At 51.7% G+C, this 24,019-nt stretch overlaps 1 protein-coding gene and 1 pseudogene across 6 annotated transcripts; one reads left to right on the top strand and one right to left on the bottom strand.

Moving 5' to 3' along the window:
- Positions 1 to 503: 503 nt before the first annotated feature.
- On the bottom strand, positions 504 to 14,870 carry STK11IP (serine/threonine kinase 11 interacting protein). Of its 5 annotated transcripts, none has more exons than XM_081242065.1 (25): positions 14,805 to 14,870; positions 14,550 to 14,635; positions 12,263 to 12,468; positions 11,980 to 12,054; positions 11,606 to 11,701; positions 11,100 to 11,207; positions 10,904 to 10,975; positions 9,763 to 9,889; positions 9,415 to 9,518; positions 9,190 to 9,327; positions 8,896 to 8,937; positions 8,552 to 8,698; positions 8,290 to 8,374; positions 7,454 to 7,744; positions 7,076 to 7,281; positions 6,650 to 6,766; positions 6,371 to 6,548; positions 4,500 to 4,724; positions 4,298 to 4,401; positions 3,169 to 3,266; positions 2,905 to 3,083; positions 2,617 to 2,698; positions 2,353 to 2,423; positions 1,619 to 1,866; positions 504 to 908 (listed from the first exon to the last, which is right to left on the bottom strand). In XM_081242065.1, exons 2-25 carry the CDS (start codon positions 14,608 to 14,610, stop codon positions 759 to 761), a joined length of 3,210 nt encoding a protein of 1,069 aa, XP_081098191.1. In that variant the 5' UTR covers positions 14,611 to 14,635; positions 14,805 to 14,870; the 3' UTR covers positions 504 to 758. The 5 variants fall into 5 exon arrangements, 4 of the variants coding, with proteins under 4 accessions (XP_081098191.1, XP_081098193.1, XP_081098192.1 ...); XM_081242067.1 differs by having other exon boundaries at positions 9,190 to 9,285; XM_081242066.1 differs by having other exon boundaries at positions 14,550 to 14,711; positions 14,805 to 14,867.
- LOC308621334 (UBX domain-containing protein 2B-like) lies at positions 14,609 to 22,970 on the top strand (annotated as a pseudogene). Its single transcript has 4 exons — positions 14,609 to 14,665; positions 20,614 to 20,701; positions 22,149 to 22,506; positions 22,733 to 22,970. The product of its transcript is annotated as a UBX domain-containing protein 2B-like (transcript).
- Positions 22,971 to 24,019: the final 1,049 nt, after the last annotated feature.

Raw genomic sequence — 24,019 nt, 5'->3', positions numbered from 1 at the left:
CGATCACCACAGCCACAGAGACACAGGGAAAGGAGTGGGGTCAACCCAACCACGCCCCTGGGCTGAGTGAGGCTGTACTGACAAGAAGGCAGGAACGGAAACCACCAGATGCCTGCCCTCCCTCCACAGCCCGGCTCCACACACCCGCTCCCCAGTCATACTCGTATTCAGCTCCCACTGCCAATGGCCTGAGAGTCTCGTTAGTTCCCAGCTGAAACTCAGGAGAGTGACAATGTAACTGTCCCAGCTGTTTGTTAGGCAGTGATTTCCACACCAGGCCTCATGACAGGTGCTGCTGGCTGAGGACTGGTGCCCATGGGTAGGAGTCCTACTGGATCCCATCAGCGGGGGCAAAAAGCAGGGTTGGAAGATGGGGTCTCACAGTTCAAACAAGGCTGCTTGGCCTGTCCATTGGGGAAGAGCCATGGGGGGGGCAGTTTCTGTTAGAAGTAGTAGGGGAACAGCAGGCCTCACGAGTGACACATCCAACTGCACCCATGGCATCCGGAATGGAAACAACTTTATTGATACCTGAGAAAAAGTGCAGGAGAAGCATTCCTTCTGACCACTCAGCCCGTTCCCTCGGGCCAGGTCATCTGGAGGCAGGACCAGTCCTCTCACCCTGCCCTTGAGCTGTGGGTCATTTGGGGCCTTGCTGACCAGTGCCCAAAGGCCAGAGAAGTCCGCAGCCAGGGTCTGGAGAGAGAACATCTGTAGCCGTGGCTCCTGAGGCCGGGGGCGGGGCCAGCATGGCAGCCTCACTGGACAAGGTCTAGAGCCTCTTGGGTCACAGTTCGGAGTCCGATGGAAAACAACTCCTCCCAGGGCTCCCGGATCCAGGCCAGCAGGGCCGTCAGCTGCTCCGGACACACAACATGGAGTGCCCAGAAGCTCTCCAGCCGGGACACCTGGCAGACAACCAGCAGTGAGGTGAGACTCACAAGGCCCACACCAGAGCAGGGGAGGCAGGGAAGGCCTCAGGAGGACCCACTGCCCCTCCCTGGTTCACGGCCTTTTCTCATCCCCAAGCCTGTGTCACTCCCCATAAAAGATCCTGACTCCGAGTTTTTTAAACGGAACCCAATCAGCCTTGACTGAAGGCCCCAAAAGGGCTTTCGCGCTTACCACCTGGTTTCTTTCATCCTCCCTGTTTCCAGAATATCATCAGTCCTGGAGTCAATTCCAAGGAACTGCCTGGGCTTCAGTCCTGGCTCTGCCCCTTGTGACCTGGGCATGTTGGTTAACATCCCAGGACAAGCCTCAGTGTCCTCAACTGTAACTGGACTAATAAATCGTAGTACCTCCTCACACGGAGGCTGTAAAGATCACACGGCTGGCACACGGGCCCCATCAGACACGAACCCCAAGTAGCCGGGTCCTTCAGTGGGGCCTCCCAGCTAACACAAGGCTGGGCTTCAAGTCCAGGGTGTTTCCGCTGCCTACAACTGCCCCCCTCCCTACTGTCCAAACCCCCTGTGACAGCCTCCCGGTTCCCTGCACCCTAATCCTCTGTGTTCCCCCCTACCCTGACTGCCCGTGCTAAGTTCCATACAGCCCGACACACACACACACACACACACACACACACTGCCCCTCTCCCTCTCACACGCTCCCACACCTCGTCGTAGAAGACCAGCCGCAGGTGCTCCGGGGCCACGCGGTAGAGCAGCACGGAGCTCAGGCTGCTGAGTGGCTGCTGCTCCCTGACGTGCACTGAAGGGCCTGGCCCGGCGGGTGGGGCCTTCTCAGAGGCTTCACCTGATGACGCCAGAAGAGGGGGCTCTGCCTGGGACCCTATAGGGTCCTCCTCTAACAGGTACAGGGTGGACAGAGTCAGCAACAGGGACACAGGGCAGGTAGAAGGCCCTGGAAGGAAAGAGGCAGGGTGAGGCCCGGAGGAAAAGGCCATGGAAGAGCCCAGATCCCCCGGGCAGCGTCCCAGCGCTGCTCAGAAGAGGAGTGACCACACTGAGGCAGCAACAATGCGGCCTGTGCCTCTGGGGGCCAAGGCCCCCCCTTTCCCAAATGCCAGGGATCTCCAGCCTCCAAGACCGCTGAGGCCCAAGGCAAAGGGGACCTGCCCGACCACCCCACCTCGCTGTTGGAAAGGACCGGCTCTCATCTTCACCACAAGGAAGAGGTGGAGCAGACCCCAAACGATCTGGGCCCAGAAGCAAAGGTCTCTGAGCCACGGACACCCCAAGGCACCTCCTGGCCCCTCCCAGAGGGGCCGGGAACACCGAGGCTGTTATTTGGGTGGGAAGTCCACATCCCAGCACTGAGAATTTCTACAAAGGCACGGAGAGGCACTGGGGGGCTGGGGGGGCTGGGGGGCCGGGGCGGTGGCCTCACCTTCAACCAGGAATGCCCGAAGATAGAAGAACCGGAGAGGCTCCAAGGAAGGGTCTGTCTCTAGCAAAGGCCTGGGGAGAAGGCGGCAGGCCCAGGAAGGAGTGGTCAGCCAGGGGATGGGAAGTACCACGACGGGGTAGGGTGGGGAGAAGGCCAGGCTCGGGTCAGGAGGCATGGGCGCTCAGGGCCCAAGCGGGGGCTTGTGCAGAGAGGGCCTGCGCTCCAGGGGCGGCCATCTGGGCCTCAGCCTCCTTATCGACTCACCAGAGCCGATGCTTCGGGGTCACCTCCTCCTCCGTGGCGCTGACGCTGCTCCTCCGGGTTGGGGGAAGAGACTGCAAGACATCTGGACAGAGCCAGCCAGGGACAGGGAGCCCTCAAAGACTCCATCTCTTCCACCCCAACCTTGCATCACCTTCCCATCCTCCGCACTGCGGAACTTCCAAGAGGGATGGGTCCCGTTACCCGGCTGTCTCCGCTGCGGGCACCAGAGCTGGCGCTGTGGCCCTTGGCCCCCACCCCACCCTCCCTCCTCCCCCTTCCCTCTCTCACCCGTAAGCTCCTCCAGGAAGGCCCGGCAGTGCCTGGCATCTCGGGGCAGCAGGACACAGACACCTGCCCCGGCCGCCCACTCCAGCCGCAGGCTCTGTCCTGCCAGGCCCAGCTCTATGCTACTCAGATCCTGCAGGGGAATGGCCAGGGTCGGCTGCAGCCAGCCAGCCGGAGGCCCGCTGTGGAGACAGTGAGGGCAGAGCGGCAGGAATGAGCGAGAGCAGACGGACGGACCCCTCCCTGGCCGTGGCCCCGCTCACTCACCGGATCTCCCCTGTCACCTTCAACACGTAGAGCCTGTGGTCAGACACAACCGCGAGACACAGAAACTCCCCAGGGTGCCCTGCCAACACCAGTGGCACCTAAGGGGAAGAGGAAGTTGATGTGAAACAGAGAGAACTAGAGAGGCGGCTGCCAGGCTGAGGGCTGAGCTACCTGTGACACTGCGCTTCCATCCCAGGCTCTCCATCGGCCTTGCTCTCTATCCCACAGCCCCGCCTGCACTCAGACCCTCGGCAGGCTCTCAGCAGGCCTCCCTGCCTGTCATCTCGCCCCCTCCAATCCACCCTCTGACAGAACAACTGCACCCAAACAAAAAACCAATTGCTGTTCCCCTGCTTCCAAGACCTGCAGTGGCTCCCGCAAGACTCAGGTTCAAGTCCAAACTCCGTGGCCGACACAGGACAATGCTCCTGAATGACCCCTGCCTGCCTGTTCAGACTCCTCTCAGGACCCCCACCCCGTGGCTGTCCCAATCACGGCCAGTTCTCCCCACTAGCTACTCTCTCAGGCCTCCATGCATTTGCTGCTTCCTCTTCCTAGAACATTCTTTTCCTCCCTCCTCTGTAACTCATCCTTCAAGACTTGGTTTAGCCATCACCAAAGGAAGGGGAAGCTTCCCTGGCCCACACAGGCTGGATCAGATGCCCCTCTATGGCCTGAGCCTGATTCCACACCGCGTCATGACTGGCTGTTCCTCGCACCAGAAGAGAAGATGGAGGGCAAGACCGAGGTACTCCAGATCCTTAGTGTCCTGCAACTGCTCAGAGCTCCACAGAGAGGGTCTGATGGTGTGGCGGATATACAATAATGGCCGGAGACCCCATTTACTAAGCACCAGGGGCTGCACCAGGCAGCCTGCAGACAACGGCTCTCACACGTGCTCCACACCCCGTGTGGGAGGCAGTACCCTCCCTGTGGTCGAGGGGAGACAACGGAGACTCAAACACCAAGAAACATGTCCGCAGCCACACTGAGAGCAGCTGCCGGAGTTTAAACCAGAAGCCAGACCTGGAGGCTCCAGCGCAACCGCCTGGACACACTTCGCTGTGGTGGAAACAGGCGGGCACCCTGGTCAGTTGGGGGCACAGGGCAGAGCCAGGCTGGCACAGACCTTGAGGCAGCACTGGAACTCCTCTTGGGCATCGGTGAACACCTCGACGTCCAGGAAGAGCCGGAGTCGGTGGTCCACAGAGCGGAGGCCACAGCGCTCAGGGGCTGGGGGCAAGTGGTGGGCCGTCAGCCGGCCCCCGCCACCCTGGCTCCAGCACCCCTCCCCTGAACACCCCCCTCCGTCTCTGTTCGCCTAGACTCACGGGGGCTGAGGCTCCAACTGTGGTGGTCACGGGAGGCCGGTGCCTTAGATGGGGCACTGCCGGCCCTGGTGCTGTAGGCACTGTGGCCAGGAGGGCCATGGATGGGGCTCGGGGACCGCGAGGGGGCCGGCGATTGCTCTCCCTGTCTCCGTTTCCCACTGGGGGTTCCAGGGGACAGGAGAACCACGTGATCACTACCACAGTTTGGACACACAGCAGGCGATTCTGGAAGGAGGATGGGCACAGTCCCGTGAATCACACACACAGCACCACACCCCCTCGCTGGGCTCACAGCACTCCCTCCGCACTCCCCCATCTTCAGCTTCACACGCTAGCTCCGGCGCTCCCAACCCACCTGATGCCCTCTGCAGGAGCGGATGCTGACCAATCTTTCCCCGCCCCAGCGAGGGACGAGCAAGCCCGGAGCCTCGGCCCACAACCTCAATACACCCTGCCTTCTCATCTCAGGCTGTCTCAGAGAGGGCCAAACTCAGCCAGGCCCTGCTCTGGGCCCCTCCCACAGCCTTGGGCTGGGCATGTACTTGATGTCTGAAAGCCCCAAATCAACAGATAAGGGTCCGATTCCAGGCTCCATTACTTGAAGGCTGTCATCTAAGCAACTCTGACAAGTCACCTAAGCACTCTGTGCCTGGTGCCTCATCTGTGAGATGGGGATGATGACGGTATCTATCTTAGAGGGTGGTCAGGACGAGGGAATGGAATCGGGTCAAGATTCCAGGACACAGATCAGCGATGAGACAGGAAACATTCTTTGAGCAGCTACAACGCACTGGGGACGTGCTAGACCCTTTGACGTTGTATCAAAACTCTCCTGAGCCCGTTGTGCAAGTGAGGAAAGCAAAGATCAAATGACTGACGGACCCTACCCAAGACCACATGGCTGGAGGGTCATAGCGGCAGCTACCATTTGTGGAGGTTCTTGGTTCTGTGCCAGGCAACTGTGCCTGGTGCCGTTTTGTCACTTTTAAACCTCCTAACGTCATGGGGCAAGTCCGTTCTCTTCTTTGCTCAGACGAGGTGACTGAGGCTCAAATCAAAGGAGAACGGAGCACACAGGAATGTTCATGACGAATGCCACCACCGAAAGGACCCCCAGGGCCACGTGACCCACGGTGTACAGACAGGTCGGGGACAGTGTGGGGCTCTTTCTGTTGCACACACTGTGCTGCTGGGCCTTGGGGGCCTGCGGCTGCCAGGGCAAATTCAGGGTGGGGGATGGAGAGGGCTCAATTTTCTGAAAAAAATTTAAACCCCTGCTCCAGCTGCTGCCACGAAGGGAAAAGTGACTAATAAAAATCATACATTTCAACGCAGGTGTTACCAAGCATATTTCTTTCTTCTTCAGTGTCTTCAAAGACATGGCTTTTTGACTGGTCTGTAATGGAAAAACCTCTCGTCTTAGCGAACAGGATGTGAAGAGATGCCACGAGGCACTGCTCGGTATCAAGTAGCTCACAAGGTCAGTCAGGGAAGGACCGTCTAGGCCAACTCCCACAGCATCCTACTCAGCAGCCAGACAACCCAGCACTGCAGTGGGGACTCAGTAGGTTTTATGTAGTTTCTGACATATTAGTCAAAAGAAGGAGGGAAAGGCTCCAAGTCATGAAAAATTAATGGGTATGTTTAAGCAGTTACAGAGACAGTATTTCCTGACTTTAAGGGAGAAAAAAGGATGTAATTTCTTCTTTTCTTTCTTTCTTTTGTTTGGTTTTAATTTTTCCTCCAGGCAGAAAAGTTGGTCCCCGCTCCTTTCTGCCCTAGGGCTCCCCCTTCCCACTCCCACCTCAAAACCATTTTCCCTGAAGCGGCAGGAGGCGCGTGGGTAGGGAGGTCAAGGGCAGGGCTGGCACCTGTCTTCGGGAACAGAGGCCTCCAGCCTTCCTCACCGTCCAGTCCCGACCTGGGCTCCTCTGGCTTGAACTCGTGGCCACAGCGCAGACACTGGAGTCTGCTGCTGGGTGGGTCCCTCGCCTCCCCAAGCTGATGTTTCTCCAAGGTGGCTGCTGGGGTCAACACAGCCAGCAGCTCCTGAAACAGGGCGGGGGGCCAAACAGCGCTGTGAGCAGGACCCCAGCCCTCGGGCTTCCAACTTCCCGCAGCCTCCTGGGCCCCACGCCAGGCCCCGTCACCTGGACAGCGGCCTGGGCATCTGGCTCCAGCACCACATAGCGACGCAACTGCCGCTCGGGGCAGATGTAGGAGAAGCGGAGAACAAGGACGGGGCCCCCAGGGCGTGGATCTGAGCCCTGCGCGGGAAGAGGGGGTCGGAGGGATGAGGGTTATACTGAGAGCGTGGAGGAAAACAGAGCTCTGGACTCCGTCACAATGCTCTTGCTGACCGCCACACCCCAGCCCAGAAGCTCTGCTCTTCAGCCCAGCCTCCCAAGCCGCCTGGGGCCCACCTTGCCCCGCTCAGCGCCCCTCCGAGGCCCTAAGCTCAGAGAGAGGGTGTGGGAAGCACGCCGCCCGGTGCCTGGCACCCGACGCCGTGCTGTTAGAGTCGGCTCCCGAGGAAGCCCAGCACCGCTTCCAGAAGCCCGGCTCCCATCGCTCACCTCGGGCACCGGCTCACTCCGGGTCTGGGTCTCAGCCTCTATCTCAGCTGCCTCCAGACTCTGGAGCTCAAGCCGTTCCAGGGTTCGAGCTGCTTGGAGCTCCACCTCCAACAGGTGGCCAGCAGTGACCCAGAGAAAGCATTCCCTGCCCCGCAAGCCCTCGGGCCCCTCCAGGGGACACACCAACATGGGGCGGCAGAGCTCCACTGAGGAGAGACCGAGAGAGGGACCCTGTAAGGAGAGACAGGCAGCCAAGACTCTGCGCCCCGTGGGGTGGCCGTCTGTCCCAAAGGGGCCAGCCACCCCGCACCTGGGGTCTCCTACCTCCCAGACGCGCCCCACCACCGGCCCCGGCCTCCGCGCCCTCCGAGCACTCACCCTCCACTCCGCTCGGCTGCCGCCCCTCCTCCTCGTCCTCTTGCCCTCCCTCCTCTTCCTCCCGCGGCTCCGGCTCCACCCCGACCTCCTCTGCCTCATCCTGTGCAGACTCTGTCTCAGGGGGCGGAGGGCTGCACACAGTCTCTGGGCTCGGGGCGCCCGGACGCAGGGTGCCGAGGGCAGGGGTCCCGGAGGCCTGCGGGTGATTCCTGTACTGCAGCCAGTCACGGCCAAAGCGGTCCCGGAAGCTGTTCATGAGCTCCAGCTCCCGGTGCTGCTGCACAAACCGCCCTGGGCAGGCGGGGGAGCGCAGCTTAGCGAGCCCGGACCGCCACAGTGCCCGGCGGCCCCGGCCTCTTCTGAGCGTGCCCCTCAGGGTGAAGTAAAAGGGGCTGCGACGGCAGGGGGAGAGCCAGGTCAGAGGGAGCACGTCCCAAAGGGCCTTCTGTGGGACACTGTGGTCACGTGCGACTCAGAAGCGCACAGCACCTGCTGCTTTGGGAGACGGGACAGACCGAGCAGCACATGTAAGGTCCTGAGACGGCCTGAAGAAACTACTTAACTCTCGTTTAACACAGCTGTTCCCAGACTGATCAGGCCTCGGAATCCTTTCATCACCTGACCTCTGACATCCAACAAAAACAGTATTCTTTGAAAAACCCTCTGGGAAGTGCTGCCCAGGAGCCATCTCTTCTCCTTTCCCCAGACTAAAAGGAAAGAGGAAGGACCACGAGGCCCCTCACAGTGCCCCACCCCACCAGAAATACACGTCCTCCCGGCCAGAAGACTGGAGCGCGCTGGACGGGGGCAGGGGGGCTGGCGCTGGGCTGACTCACCAGCCGGGGAGGGGTCCAGAGTCCGGGGCTCCGGGTCCGTATCACTGGGTTCCGAGATACTCGCCCGCCTCACACGGACTCGGCTCTGAGGTTGGGAAGAGGGAGCACATTCTATGAAAGCCAGGGGCCTGCCACCCAACCTGCCCCAAATACCCACCCACAGGCAAGGATAAGCCCTTAGTTACTCCCAGTGCATCGGCCAACCAGAGCCGCCATTGAGGCACCCAACCCCGGGCACGAGGCAGCCTAGGACACCATTTACCTTAACCTTACGAACCGGGGGCTGGGCCACAACGCCCCCCGACGAGGGGCTGTCACTCCAGTCAGGGCCGCCGGAGGTTTCCGTGGTACTCCCCACCGGCCAGGGCAGAGGTGGGGCCATGGGGCCAAGGCCTGAGGATGGGGAGGTCTGGCGTGGGGCAACAGGAAGGAGAAAGAAGTCGGAGCCTGGGAGCACCTCTGTCCCGCCCGAGCTCGCTGAGAGACGGGACCCGCTCGTCAGCTGAGCAGGCGGCCCCCTCCCGCACAGCCCTCTCTTTCCCTCAACCAGTGCCCTCCCTTCACATCCTCCCAAATCGATCTGGCCATCATTCCCACCACACGAACCTGAAAATCAGTCAGTGACAAGGCCTTCCCGTCAAGAAGGAACTGAGTGAAGATAAAAGGGGAGGGTAGTGTCGGTGGGGAGCACACGCCCTGGGGAGCCCCAAGCCAGGGCTGGGGGTCCTCCCAGCCCTGTAAGCACCAGCAGGGTCGGCGAGGGGGAACAGCATGATACGCAGGGGGTCCGAGGCCTTGGACCCTCGCCTAGGGATGGGGGTGGAGAGGCAAGAGGGTGCAGGGGCTGGGGAGGCCTGGGCAGGAAAGGGAAGGCAGAGCAGACGCGGGAAGACCACTCACCCCAGCAGCAGCGTCCCTGGCACGGGGTGACAAGCACCGGGCGGTGGCCGCTCGGTGCTCAGGGTGGAACCACAAAGGGTTCCCCTCCAGGCAGAGCTGGGGACAGGAAGAGGAGGCTGAGGCAGGCCTTGGGCGCCCCTGTGTGAGGAGGGATGCTGAGCGACTCAGCATGGGGGGGAGGGAGGGAAGGAAGGAGGGGTGCAAAGCTAGCTCCTGGGTCCTCACCTTGCGGAGCTCAGCCAGCAGCCACAGCGGCGACAGCTCCCTGTGTCTTTCCAGCAGGTTGTAGGCCACATCCAGGTGCCGCAGGTTCCGCAGCTGCTCCAGGCCTGGGGCAGGGGTGAGAGGGGAGGAGGGGCATGCAGGTGAGCAAGGGTGGAGGGGGTGGGGGGCAGGGGGTGGAGGCCACAGCAGAAAGGCCAGCCTGGGCACCTCAGACCTGCCCGAAGGCCGCATGAGAGGCTCTGGGGGCACACGGGTCCCAGGCCGCCCTGAGTCTCACACTGCCGCCGTTCCCCTCCACGTCTGCCCCGCCCTCCCCTGCAGCCTGGCCCCCCCATCTCCCCCACTCACCGCGCAGGCTCTGGAGCTCATTGCCTCGCAGTATCAGGGTCCCCAGAGCAGCCCCCGAGGGTCCCATTCTCGGCACCAGACGCAGATGGTTATAGGAGACGTCCAGATGGCAGAGCTCAGACAAGTCCTGGGAGGGGGTGGGGGTGAGGAAGATTCTCTCCTTGACCAAACTCTGGTCAGGCTCCTCTGAACCCTCTTCTCGACTAGGCCTCAACCTTGGCCTATAAAGACTGAAGACTGTCAGCACAAATGATTTCATCCCCCCACATTAAGGCTTGCACAAATCTACCAGTTTCTGATAGCTCCAGAATGACAACTCCAGCCCCCTTACACTGCTGCCCAGAAAAACTCAAGGCTGCCAGAAGGATTTAGTTTGCTCCAGACAACGCCTGAAGATAGGGCCCAGGTCTCCCAGCCTCCATGGGACTTTGAAAAGTGCCAGTTAGCAAACCAGACAGGTTTCACACAGACCAATGCCCGTTTCCTGCTTTTCGTAAATTTCCGCTTCCCTGACTCTAGGAACCCGCCTAGAGTTTGGTCAAGGAGAGAATCTGTTCGAGCCCCCCACCGTCCCGCTTCCCACTAGCTCACTCTCCGTGGAAAACGCCCACCGATGCACAAATCAAACTTGAGTTCAGTTCACGCTGAATAGCTTATTACTGATTAAAATAGTTTTACTACTAATTAAATATCACAAATAGTTTATTACCATTTTAACTAGTACCCAGCTTTATCTCTGACAGGGAGACATGGGAGAAGTGTTCTTCATCCTCACCACGAAAGCTACCCTTTTCTGAGCTAGGCACTGGGCTAAGTAACATCAGATACCGTTCACAATCATTTTAATACTATGAAAGTAGGTACTCCTAGGATGTGCACTTTACAGATAAAAAAACTGAGAGACTAACTAATTTGTCCCAAATCACACAGGGATAGGAGTTGAGATCTGAACACTGCTTTGTCTTATGCTGGCATCTGTGCCTCTAAACAGCACCACCTCCCAGAATGTGGCTCCGAGGGGGTTGGGGCCTGGGGGCGGGGGCAAGGGCAAGGTGGGAGCAAAAGGAGTCAGGAGAGAGGGTCAGAGCAAAACAATCAGCGGCCCCAGTGGCACCCACTCAGCCAGGCTGTTCCTACTCACCATCAGGAAACCCTCACAGTCCTGGACCTGATTGTGGCTCAGGTTCAAGAAGCGCAGAGCTGACAAGAGACGCTGAGGGGGGATGGGAAAAGCAAGTGGAAAATGCGACGCCCCCAGGCAGCCAACTGGCCCTCCTCCCTAAGGACCCATCCCTGTCGTTCCCCGTTCCCCAAAGCCCCTTCTGAGGCTCACTCACCAGGGAGCTGTCTAAGGCAGTCAGAGTGTTGTAGCTGAAGTCGGCAGACAGCAGAGCCAGCCAGGGCAGGGCGGAGCAGAGGTCACCACCGCAGGCTGAAAGGAGCTCCTGCGCAGGCAGGCAGGTGCTGTTACCTCCACTCTCCCCTCCCTACCATGCCAAGACCACGCTCTATCAGCTGGCCGTTCATTCACTCTTTATACACTAAGCTTGGTCTGGAGATGAAGACTTAAAGAAAGCCCAGGGCCCTGTCCCCAAGGAGTTCACTGTGGGCAAGGCGGGGAGGCAGACATGAGGATATTGCATACAATATGCTAGGTGTGACTGTAAACATATGGACAGGCACAGGGTGCTGCGGGAACACAGCAGAGAGAGCAAGGACACTGGGTCCAGAGGGAGGTGGGAGGCAGGAGGCAGGGAAGGCTGCAGAGAAGGGGGAACCCCAGAGCTTGGTCCTCCACGTCCCTCAGGACAAGGCATCCACGTTCACCCCTCACCCTCCTCACCTCTAATGCCTGGAGGCTCCTGCTGCAAATCAGGGTCTCCAGCTGGGAATAGATGGCACGGAGGCCATGGAGGCAGTGGAGGGGGACACCTCGGAGCTGGGCCAAGGGAAGGGAGGGAGGGAGGAAGACTGAACTTCACAGAAGACAGAGGTCTCATCCCTGCCTCCCAACAGGGAGGCAGGAAAAGATGACGAAGCCACCTATGGTTCAGGGCAGCATTAAGTGGAAGAGAGTGGGTGGCACATCACTGCAGAGCAACCAGCACACTCAGGTCTGCCCCCCACACCCCACCAAAAGAGGCCACATCTCTTTCTCTGACCCAAATGGCTGCTCAAGCTGGGTTTTGTGCACCGACATCCCCCAACACCCCATACCTCCAGCTGCCGAAGGGACTTGAATGGAAAGATTTTGATGGGCCCTGGGAGGCCAAGACCTGGGACATGGACCAACTAAAAAAAAAAAAAAACACACTCAGGTCACTGAGGTCCAGCACATGTCCCTTTCCTTGGCCTCTCTTCCCTAGCACGGCCAAGCACAGCTCTCATCTCATCTGAATCTGGGCCCTGCAGGCTTCGTGCACTCATGCCGTACCCCCAGCCTTGCCTCCACTGCTCTTTTGGGCTTTTTGTATATCCTATCCCATTCCCGCCCCAGAACCTTGAGTGAAAGCGTTTTCTGCAGCACATCGAAGAGGAACTGAAGCTGGAGGATGACGGGGGTGTCAGCAGGGTGAGAAGGCAGAGCCACAAAGCCTGTCTGACCAGGGCCCCATGGCCCCAGGTGCAGCTCAAATACGTGGTTCAGCTGCTGCAGTGTGGCAGTGAGCAGGCTCAGGGTGCTACAGCCAGATAGGACCACATCCCCTGCAGGGAGAGGGGCAGACAGGAGGAGCACATAAGAAAAGGCTCTTTCCTTTTATTCTAAGACTTGTGACCCCAGGATACACCCACTCCAACTCATACTGTCGATCCTCCACTACAGGATCAAATTTTTTACCTCTTCCTTGCTCAAAAGTCTTCAACGGCTCTCCTCTATCTTCAGAAACTCCTAACTTTTCAGCCTGATATAGCAGACTGCTTCGCTACAAGACTCCAACTTTTCTAAATTTTCCTTCATCTTCTGCTCAAAAGAGCCAGGCCTACTCACAGTGCTGGAAATACAGTCGACTTGGTTCCCAGCTTCCTCATTTTCTGACACACCCCCTTCCACTCCGCCCAGCTTGAGACGTACCTTCTCTCCAGGAAGCCTTCTCAACACACAACACTGCTGAACTTTTCCCCATAATCACTCATTTTACATTAAAGTTGATTGCATTTATCTGTATTTTTTTTCTAATTGCAAAACTAACATGTGCACTTACAGAAACTTTCAAACAACACTAAAATGCGTGTCATGGAAATAACCACTCTATAGCACTAAGGTATTGTTATTGCTCTCCATGTTAAAACTGCTTTCTCCAATGAGACTCTCATCCTTGAGGGCATCTTTGGTATTCATTACTGCAACTAAAAAAGTACAACTACAAGATAGGCAAAGATAATTTTTTTTAAGTTTTTTGAAAAAATAAGGATTGACTAGAAGGATTTTGCAGAAATAGTACAGACAGGTCCCTCATACCTTTAAAGTGTAATCCCCAATGGTTATATTTTATATGGAGTACAATATTAAAACCAGGAAATTGGCATTGGTACAATGTGTATATATAGATCTATGCTATTTTGCTACATGTAGATTCCTGTAACCACCACTACAATCAAAATACAAATCTATTCCATCACTGCAACACTCTCCCTCCTGCTACCTCTTTAGTCACTTATGTCCCTGCATGTGCACGCGTGCACGCGCACACACACACACCATGAGCCCTAACCCCTGGAACCAAGTCAGATTTCTGCTGAATAAATTATCAAATCCTACAACCTTGTATGAAGGATTTTCTATGTACTAAACACTGAGGCTAGATACAGACAAGGTTCAAGGACTCTCCCCACCCTCAAAGAGCCTCCCAGTCTACAAGCGGAGATAAGACATGTGCACAGTTAATACTACAAGCCAGAAAGTAAAAATGCTATAGAGATTCCACAGATACCATCAATAGGAGTGCAGAGTGATGGAAGGCAGCTAACGTTGAGTAATATGTGCCAGACATATGTTACTTCATTTAAGTGTCATCAGAATCTCCTAAGAAGCACTGTTAACACTCTCTTACAAATAAGGAAATTGGACTTCAAAGAAGAATCTTGATTGAGATCATACAGCTGGTAGGAAGTTGTCCATCTGATCTCAAAGCCAGGACTTGTTCTACCACAACTAATGCCATCTATTACTGAACAACGACTATGGCTCCACGGTGCCCAGGCTCCGAGGAAAGAAATTATAATAATTACTACCAATTTTGAGCACTTACTATGTATGCAATCGTTGTTCTAAATGCTTTATGTGAATTAAAATTAATCCCCATAGCAACCTTTGAGATAAGTACAATCATTATGTTGTTCTGCTGGTGAGGAAAACTAAGGCTCAGAAAACTTAAACAATTTGGTCAAGTTTGAAAGAGTTGGGATTCCAACCCAGGTGGGTCTGACTTCATATCTCGTGCTTTTAATTATGCTAAACTTAGTGCTTTGCCACAGAACGATGATTATGACCAGTCCTTGGTCTCAAGGGGCTTAAGGCCAAGTAACCAACACTTCCCTCTGAGAGTATCAGAGAACGCATGAAGGAAGTGGCACTGGAGTTTGGCCTCGACGGATGGCTAAGGTCTAGACTGTCAAAGACAAAGGACAACAGAGCGAACAAACCCCAGAGGAGTAAAGGAATGAATTCTTCGACACCCAAACCCTCGTAACCCTAAACAGCTGTAACCCCATGACTCTTACGGGGCGTGTCTCTGGAAGGTAGGAAGTACCCCATCTCGCCCCAGCCCAACCGGAAGTCTACTCACCAGACTCACGCAGCAGCCCAGCGAGCTTCCATACCAGGGAGTCCCGCGGGGCGGTAGTCATGGCCACAGGACGCTGGGGGCGGAGCCTGAGCAAAGAGGAAGCGGAAGAGCTTCAGGTGGGTGGTAGTGCCAAAAGTCCAAGACGTCCGCGCAAACCGATGCCTCGCGGAGAGAAAAAAAACAAAAAAGAGGGCGAGTAAGAGCTCCTCCTTGGTGCCCTTTCAAGGAGCATAAGGTCTGGCCTGCCAGACTGACCTTCCTGTATAATCCTGCCACCAGCTCTGCAGCCCGACGCCTATCAATTATGAACAGGAAGTCCCGCCCCGGAAGAAAGGCGTGCGGGAGGGACGGCCGTAAAGCAGGCCTCCGCTGCCGGAAACCACGCCCTAAGTCGTGCGAACGTGTCGGATGGGGGCGGTGCCCGCTGGTTCTTTCGAGGGCGGGCCTTCTGCGGTGGCAGCTGCTTGAGCCCAGACCACTGCTGCAAGTTGGGCCTCTGTCGACCGCGCCCAGTTGTGGGCTCCGCACGTCCTGAGACGCCCGCTGGGCTCGGCGGTGCTCCTCCGAGCCAGTGAGGAAAATCTGACTCCTTGTTTGCAGACTGGGCGGGGAAGCAAAGTTTAGAGAAAAGGAATTTTCTGTTAGTAAGAAAAAGACTCGTCCAAAATGAACACTCCTTTTTCAATTAAAGGAGAGCGTGTCCGCCATGGAGGGACTTTTTCTGACATCTGTGTGAAAGAGCTGGAGCTGGCGGAGGTGCCATTTCTGGGGTTTCTTTTGACAGTTTTTACTTAATCTCGCTCCAGACTCGCTTTTCTTTTTTCCTTCATCAATATCGGGCTCTCTCATCAGCGATTGTTAGTTAGCCCTCCACGTGCACCTCGTCCTTTGTTTTTGTTGTTGTTGTTGTTTTTACTTTTGTTTTCTAACACCTGAATTTAAAAGTTGTTATTGTTTCGGGTTTGAAAATGAGAAAACGGATTCACAAAGCTTAGGTTACTTGGGAAGGTCGTTCAATTAGTAACCGGTATTGCTGAGACTGCCAAGTTCCCGTTGTAGCTTTCACCTGGCTCCCGGTCAAATAACAGACATCGACTACAGCATTAGATTAAGAATAATGTCTCTTAACAGAATTTCTTGTTTTCAAGGAGGGTTTGTTTGATTGGTTGGTTGGGTTTTTTTAATGTCCTGTCCAATTTTCTGATTTATTTTCAAAATGAATCGTAAGCCAGTTGAGAGTAGGAATAAGGAATAAGGTCATAGTCATCTTTATCCCAAGTTGCAAAATTTGAAGGATCTTCTTTTCTGAAGACAAATTATTTGAAATGGCAAGTTATGCCACTAAAGCACACAGTTTGGCGACTATGGCATACTTTGTGTGGTCTGAGCCCAGAGCCTAAAAGGCAGTGAAAGGGACTACGAGGAAGCACGTCATGATCAGCGAAGCAGTATACAAATATGAAGTAAAAGTAGGACCTCGATATATATATATTTTTTTTAATTGGAGTATAGTTGCTTTACAATATTGTGTTAGTTTACCCTGTACAGCAAAGTGAGTCAGCTATACCTGTACGTATATCCCCTCTTTTTTGGATTTCCTTCTCATTTAGGTCACCACAGAGCATTGAGTAGAATTCCCTGTGCTCTACAGTAGGTTTCAATATATTTTTGTTGAATTATTAATCCCATAAGGGTGATGATTGTCAGTCCCTGTTTATCAATCCCCTGGAACCCGGGAGGGCGGGTTCTCCCATACTGTTCCTGCTAGTTCTATCCTTTTTAGACAAGAAGAGACAGATTGTTTTGATGTTTCTGACATTGTAGTGCTTTGAAATCAATTTCAGGGGTGCCTCTCCAGCCCACATCATTTTTCACCATTCATGTGGGTAGCTCCTATAGCCATATTTGTTCTGCATCCCCTTGAATGTAAAAGGGCAACAAAGAGCAGCAAAGAAAGCTGAACTACAGAGGAAGAGGAAACCATCTCCTGAGAGAAGCAACAAGAAGAGACCAAGCAGTTCTTTCTTCCAGCCCTGTGTGAGGCCCACTCCCCTTTCTGCCCTTGGCCTGCAGGGGAGGCCTTGGCCACCTTCCAAAGAATTCTCCCCACCCCACCCCTTTTTTTTTTTTTTCCCTAAGTTAGTTTGAGTGTATTTCTGTAAAGTGCTACCATAAGGACCTGGACTAAAACAAAACCTTTGCAAAAACTTAAAGTCTGAAAGGGAAAAAAATTATCCGTTCACCATAACAGAAAAAGAGAGAACCTAGAACATTTTGAGAAATATGCCATATATATATATGAAGAAAACTGGAGAACTTTAAGGACATTAGAAATGACCTAAGTAATTGAAAGATAACATGTTCCTGATGAGAAGATTCAGTATGATAATGATGTCAATTTAATGCAATTTCCATCAGAATTTCAATGGGAAGATTTTGGAACTTGACAAGTTGATTCTTAAATTCCTCTGGAAGACTAAACATATGAGCACTGCCAAGAAACTTTGAGGGAAAAAAAAGAATAAGAGGCACTTAGAGGGGACTTGCCCTACCAGATAACAAAATGTCCTATAAAGTCACTGTAACCAAAGCATGATACTGACAAAGAGATAGACAAATATTGACAGAAACAACCAAGATTACATGGGGATTTTTTTTTTTTTACTATCCATGATAAAATTTATTTTAATGGTATAAAAAAAAAGTGAGTTCAATAGTTTTGGGACAACTAACTGTCCATCTGAAAAAAACTTAAGTTCCTTCCCTTACACCACACACATTAAATTCCAGGAGGATTAAAGAGCTAAACATTGTTTTAAAAATTAAATCTAAGGACTCTTTAAAGTTCGAATTTCAAATTCACCTCTTAAAGAATTATTAGCTTTATTAAAAAGGCATGCAATGCCATTTCAAAAAAAATTGGCCTTAGAAAGTAATATAATATGCAGGGCTTGCTACTGCATAATTTCATGTTACCATGAATGAAAATATGTTCCTCAAAGAAATGCCATGACATCACGCTCTTAATTTACAAGAACTCTTCTGAGTTTTATTCCGCAGGAATAACACTCCACCTAAAATCAGAAATATGCATCAGGTTTCAGCCCCATGTTATTGTGTGAGGAGGAAAATGAGTTGTAAGCGGCTGCCACTGGTAGCTTCCCTGCCACCCCTAAGTTCCCTGGGGTAGCATCTGCAAAATGCTTGTTACCAAAGGGGTAAGGGAAGGTGTGCTGGTTATAACTTAGGCAGCAGGAATGGAGAGAAGGAAAGAGAGGGTATCTTCATACAAGAATGACAAAATCAGCTACCGGAGAATACAAACTTCAGCATCCTGGTCCAAAGCTTGCTTGTTTCTGCTGCCTTGGAGCATGCAATCCCCTGGACTGTTGCCCATGGGGGAACAGAAGTTCATCTTTAGGACATGAGCCATTGTCTGATCTGGACCTCACCACTCTGGTGCTACAGACTCCTGCAGCAGATCGGATAACCGAAACCAAAGTATTCCTCCATAATGAAAATTTCACACTTGAAATTGCATTGTGGGTAGGGTGGGTAGGGAGGGTGAAATTGGATGATTTCTTTGTTTCCTCAACTAGGTATCTTCATGGATCAGGAAGGCAGCAGGGGAGGGGGGCACAATGGAAGGGAATGAAGAGGTGCATATATTACCTCCAAAAATAGATTTTGGTGAAAGAGTTTGCACTAGTTTGTCTGTGCACCTGGCCCCCTCAGTCCCAGGACTGAGTGGTCAGAGTCAGTGCTTTCTATGTTAGTAACCACATACCATGTCTCTTGGCTCTGCTGCCAGACTGAGCCACAAAAGACTGGTCTAGGCATTGATCGAGTCACCAAAATCAAACATATGGGACAAATAAGCAGTACTGGAGGAGATCTGGCATGAGAACTCTGCTTTGGACCGTGACCAAGCATCCTGCCTGGTTCCAGGAGAGACTGAATGTGAGGCGCACAGAGGGAAAGCTGGAGAGGCAGAAGCCGAGTTCAGTGCGAAATCAGAGAAGGCAGAGCCTGAGAACGGCTGGCTGAAAAGCCACAAAATAACGATATTTCAGTGACCCAACAGCAGCTATGGTCACCCAGCCCAAGAGGAATTTGCAGTTCTGCACAAAATACATTGAGGGATTCCCTGAGTGGCTTTTTAGAAAACCTGAGGTCACCTGAGGGTGCCTTTAATTCTTTCCATTATCCAGCCTGGAAACCCATGGAATCCTCTGAGAAGGGGGTTAAGAAGAGCTATAAGAAAGATTGGCCTTGTGCTTAATTCAGAACACAGAAAGGAAAAGATGAGATGAAAACTACATTCCCCATTCAAGCTGGTGGGAAAACAGCAAAAGCCTGACTGGAAATGTGAATGGAGGCAGCTATGGAGAAGAGAAAAAAGCAGGCAGAATCTCGGAGAGGAAGAAAAAGTCACTGTTTCAGGCATAACCCAGGGAAGGCCTGTCGGTAAAGTCAGGTACTTATGTGCCAAGTGTCTTCCATCTCAATTCTGCCTACACGCAGGGCTGAAGAGACGAGAGAAATGGTCCACAGCAAGGGAAGAAGCTGCAAATGGAATAGCAATAAAACCTGCTAAGTGAAAACAAGAGACAAGCGAGATCAGAGGGATTAGGGTCTCCAGAACCAGGGGAAGGGGAAAGGCAGAGCCCGCCTTGGAATCTCAGAGCCTCTGTAGAACCTCCAATTCAGAGCAGCGTTTCATTCTTTCATTCGTTCAACCAATATTTACTGAGCACTGACTACGTGCGAGATCCTGTGCTGGATTCCGGGTAAATACCGGCGACAACAGTATGGCTCTTGTTCTCAAGAGCTGGCAGTGTGGTGGAAGAGAGACTCCAGTAATCACATCTCAGCATTGTATTTGCTTCCTATTGCTTCTGTAACAAATTACACCAAACAGTTGCTTGAAACAACACGTATTTATTATCTTATAGTTCTGAAGATCAGAAGTCCAAACTAGATCTCACTGGGCTAAATATTAAGGTGTCGGCGGGGCTTTGTTACTTTCAGGAGGCTCCAGGGGAGAATCTGTTTTCTTGTCTTTTCCAGCTTCGAGAGGCTGCCTGCTTCCCTGGCTCATGGCCCCTTCCATCTTCACAGCCAGCAGTGACTGATTGAGTCTTTCTCACATCACATCACTCTGACACTGATTCTGCTGCCATCTTCCCCATTTAAGTACCCTTGTTTTTTGTTTTTTTGTTTTGTTTTGTTTTTTTGCGGTACGCGGGCCTCTCACCGTTGTGGCCTCTCCCGTTGCGGAGCACAGGCTCCGGACGCGCAGGCTCAGCAGCCATGGCTCACGGGCCCAGCCGCTCCGTGGCATGTGGGATCTTCCTGGACCGGGGCACGAACCTGTGTCCCCTGCATCGGCAGGCAGACTCTCAACCACTGCACCACCAGGGAAGCCCTAAGTACCCTTGTGATTACACTGGGCCTACCTGGATAATCCGAGGTAATCATCCTATTCTCAGGTCAGTTGATTAACAACTTTAATTCCATCCACAATCTCAATTCTCCCTTGCCATATAACATAACATTTTTAACTAAATAAATTTGACATATAACATTGTGTAAATTTAGAGTCTAGGTATAACATTTGCCCAGATTCTGGGGATTAGGACATAGACATCTTTGGGGGGAGGGGCCATTATGCTGTCTATCACAAACATGATGCATGTTATGGTAGAGACAGTGATATGGGAGATGGTTCCTGTCCAAAACTGCAAACTGAATACATGCTGCAGCCTCTACCTCCCATCCCAAATGGTTAGAAATAACAGAAAACATATAAAAATAAGTAAATAAATTCATAATCATCCTGGACAACAAGGAGAGCCTGTGGTGGGCCAGAAATCATGAGGAATCCCTGAAAGAAGGATGGCAGGTGCAAATTGGTCAGAGAAGAAAACCACAGCTTAAAATGTGCATAGCAGTAGACTGCCATAGGAGTTGAAAACAGCCCCAGGAGCACTCCGTGCCCAGAGAGGGCGGATCCTGAGAGATCCTGGGCTCAAGAGCCATCAACAGCGCACTGATTTTTTAGCATGCCACAGCATGTCAGCCATTCCACACACGCTCCCTCTTCTTGTCTCCTGGGGCCAAGAAATACCAGCAGGATTATCTGCCTTCAGGTAGGAGCAGTGGATATAAGATCATTAGATGGAGAGAAAGGACAGTGTTCCTGGTGACTGGTGACACGTAGGAGGTAAAGGGAGCACCCATTTGCAGAAGATGAGCTGCCAGAACACCCTACCTCACAGCATATCCCCCTGCCAACAGTAACTGACAAGCTTTTGATGTACACCATGACATTATCTCATACCCCTTTTGCCAAGGAGGGTACAAACAATCAGACTTGAATCTGTGGTAAAGGATGAGCTTCCAACCAATAATTACCAAACATTGGGAGAAAGTCAACATCTTAAAAGAGATATCAATGCATAGAGGAGCTTTCATGCAGTGAAACAGATCACAGAGCAAGACTTTAGAATAACTGTAGCATTCTTGGGTGGAAAAGGATATCACACTGATTTTTTTAAATCAACTGAAAAATTGAACATGATTCTGAAGCAACAAAATCCTCACAAGAATGATCAGAATAAGCACAGCTAAAGGGTACATGTGTGACCCGGAGGACTGAGTAAATATGTTTTTCTATCACATAGCACAACACCAAATATGCAAAGTATTTTATTTTTTTAAAAGCTAAGATACACAGAGGATCGATCTAACACTTTCAATATCAGCTAATAATAAAGTTCTGAAGAAGAAAATAGAAGGAATATGAGAGGAAGTTATACTCAAATAAAGAACGAAATATCCTAGAATTGAAGAAAAACATGAATCTTCTGTTTGAAAGGGCCCACCAAATGCCAGTTAGGATCCCTTTTTCAAACTAACATGAGATCTAGTGTGATGCAATTTCAGACGCCATGGTAAGGAGGAAATCTTGAAAACTTCCAATGCAGGAAAAAAAAAAAAAAGGTGAACTACAAAGGTATGAGAATCACATAGATGTTAAGTCTCATTGAAAAACAGGATACAAGAAGCAAAGGGAGAGAATTTTTCAAAATTCAGAGGAAAAATTACTTTGACTCTAGAATTACATACACAGCCCAACCATCATTCAAGTGCAAAAATAAAAGGACTTTTTCTGTAGTGGGGGACTCAGAAAGTTTATCACCTACAGACTTGCTCTGAAATAAATAATAAAAGAGGATAGATCAGTACCAAAAAAAAAGGAGCCCAAGAAAAAGAAGTGAGGGCTTCCCTGGTGGCGCAGTGGTTGAAAGTCCGCCTGCCGATGCAGGGGACACCGGTTCGTGCCCCGGTCCGGGAAGATCCCACGTGCCGCAGAGGGGCTGGGCCCGTGAGCCATGGCCGCTGAGCCTGCACATCCAGAGCCTGTGCTCCGCAAAGGGAGAGGCCACAACAGTGAGAGGCCCGCATACAGCAAAAAAAAAAAAAAAGAAGAAAAAAGAAAGAAAAAAAAAGCCCACAAATGCCACCCCAAATGTTTTCCCACTATTGGGGAGATGTTCACTTGTTTAAGGTGCTGACCACCACATCATTCCATAGTAAGGTTCTATTCAAGTGAACATGGGTACAGTGGATTACATATAATTCGACCTTCTACTGGGAAAATTGTGAATGAACTTTTCAAAGAGGCAAGGGAACATGGGAATGTCCCTCTGACTTGAGCCTCAAGAGCCTCAAGAGCTTCGGGTGATGACAAATCTAAGTCATCTACAGGTGGAGGATACAGATTGGGTCATTCCTTTTGTAAGCGACCTGAAGGCATCAGTGGAGAAAATCGCTTCAAGATATCAGATTCTGCTTAAACTCTGAAGCAACAGTTTCAGTTTAGATGATGGAGAAATGAGACCTTACAACGAACCCAACAAATGCTCAGTTTCTTGGGTCTGTTAAGGGAAGGGTGACTCTCTTTGCATGTATACCTGAAATTCAGCAACTAATATTAGAAATCCTTTAAAGTGGCATTATTGCTGGCAGAAGATGGGAAAAGAAATTCCTCTGGCGCTTCTGCAACTGGTTCAGAATGGCCAAGGGAATTTGGATATGGAGGATCATCAAGATCAAGAATACATACAACCTAGAATAAGGTTCAAGGCTTTTAGTAGAGAAAGCAAAAACTTGGAAGCCTTACACCTGAAATAGTCAATACACCTTCCTCCCCAGAAGAGAAGTCAGTACTTAATGCAGTTGTTCCTGTTGACGATTCCGTGCCAATGACAAAAATTCCAATCAGGTTAGCCAATGAGAGTTATTCAGTACATTACACACAGGATGCTGGATGTTCCGGACTTTATTGTACAGTCCCATCCTGAATTTGCAACTCTTGACTTTATTCTTGGACATCATTTCCATAGAGCTCACTGATGAGAGCCTGAAACAGATATTCTTAAGAATATCCAAGCAGTAGCAGATCAGAAAGATGATGTGCCATATTAATAAGAAACATACTTCCAGCATAAAAACAATCAAATTATTTTTATTACTTTACAGATACATTTTGGTTTTATTCTTATTCTTTCTTCCAGCCTTAGTATAGATACATTTGGACTAGGCATAGATCTTGATATAAATATGTTTTAGTGGGGTTTTTTGTCTTTTTTTTTTTTTTGCGGTACGCGGGCCTCTCACTGTTGTGGCCTCTCCCTTTGAGGAGCACAGACTCCGGACGCGCGGGCTCAGCGGCCATGGCTCACGGGCCCAGCCGCTCCGCGGCACGTGGGATCTTCCCGGACCGGGGCACGAACCCATGTCCCCTGCATCGGCAGGCGGACTCTCAACCACTGCGCCACCAGGGAAGCCCAATATGTTTTAGTTTTATGTTGATAACGTTTAAACATCCAGGCAAACCAGTTTGTTACATGCTCAGTGTTAATGTAACCACATTTGTTTGCAGGAAAAAAAATGAACAAAACCCCTTTATGATAAATCATTTGGTAGAATTTGCATTAAAGTTTCTTGATGCTGCCTTGACCAACAGCCATTAAGAAACTTTTTTGTCAAATAAGTTTTTTTTGATATATACTGAAAAGTATTTGTATTCTTATTTTGAACTAGTTTGATCATTCAATAATTATTTCTCCTATTAAGATTTTATGCATTTTTTGACTTAGTGATTTAGCTATATCACTAGTATCAAAATATACAGCTTGGCATTGTTACCTATAGAGCTATGACCGTCATAAACTAGAAACAAAAAGACATTAAGGTCAGCAAGCCTTGGGAATATGTGTTAAACAGCACTTTAAAATCAAATGATTGCAATCCCCTTCAGAGCCTGTCTTGATCACATTCATTTTTTCATTCAACGCATTTTTCTAGGGGACACACTATGTTAACACTGTTCTAACTGCTCAACCCAGAATATATTCTACTCCAAGACAAAACTAGTGTAGAAACTCAGGAATGTATTTTTT

Source organism: Mesoplodon bidens (genome assembly GCF_964165515.1).
Source record: "Mesoplodon bidens genome assembly, chromosome: 8".
In the NCBI taxonomy this organism is placed as follows: domain Eukaryota; kingdom Metazoa; phylum Chordata; class Mammalia; order Artiodactyla; family Ziphiidae; genus Mesoplodon; species Mesoplodon bidens.
Note: the sequence above shows the minus strand (reverse complement) of the source record. Positions and strands in the feature narration are given on the sequence as shown.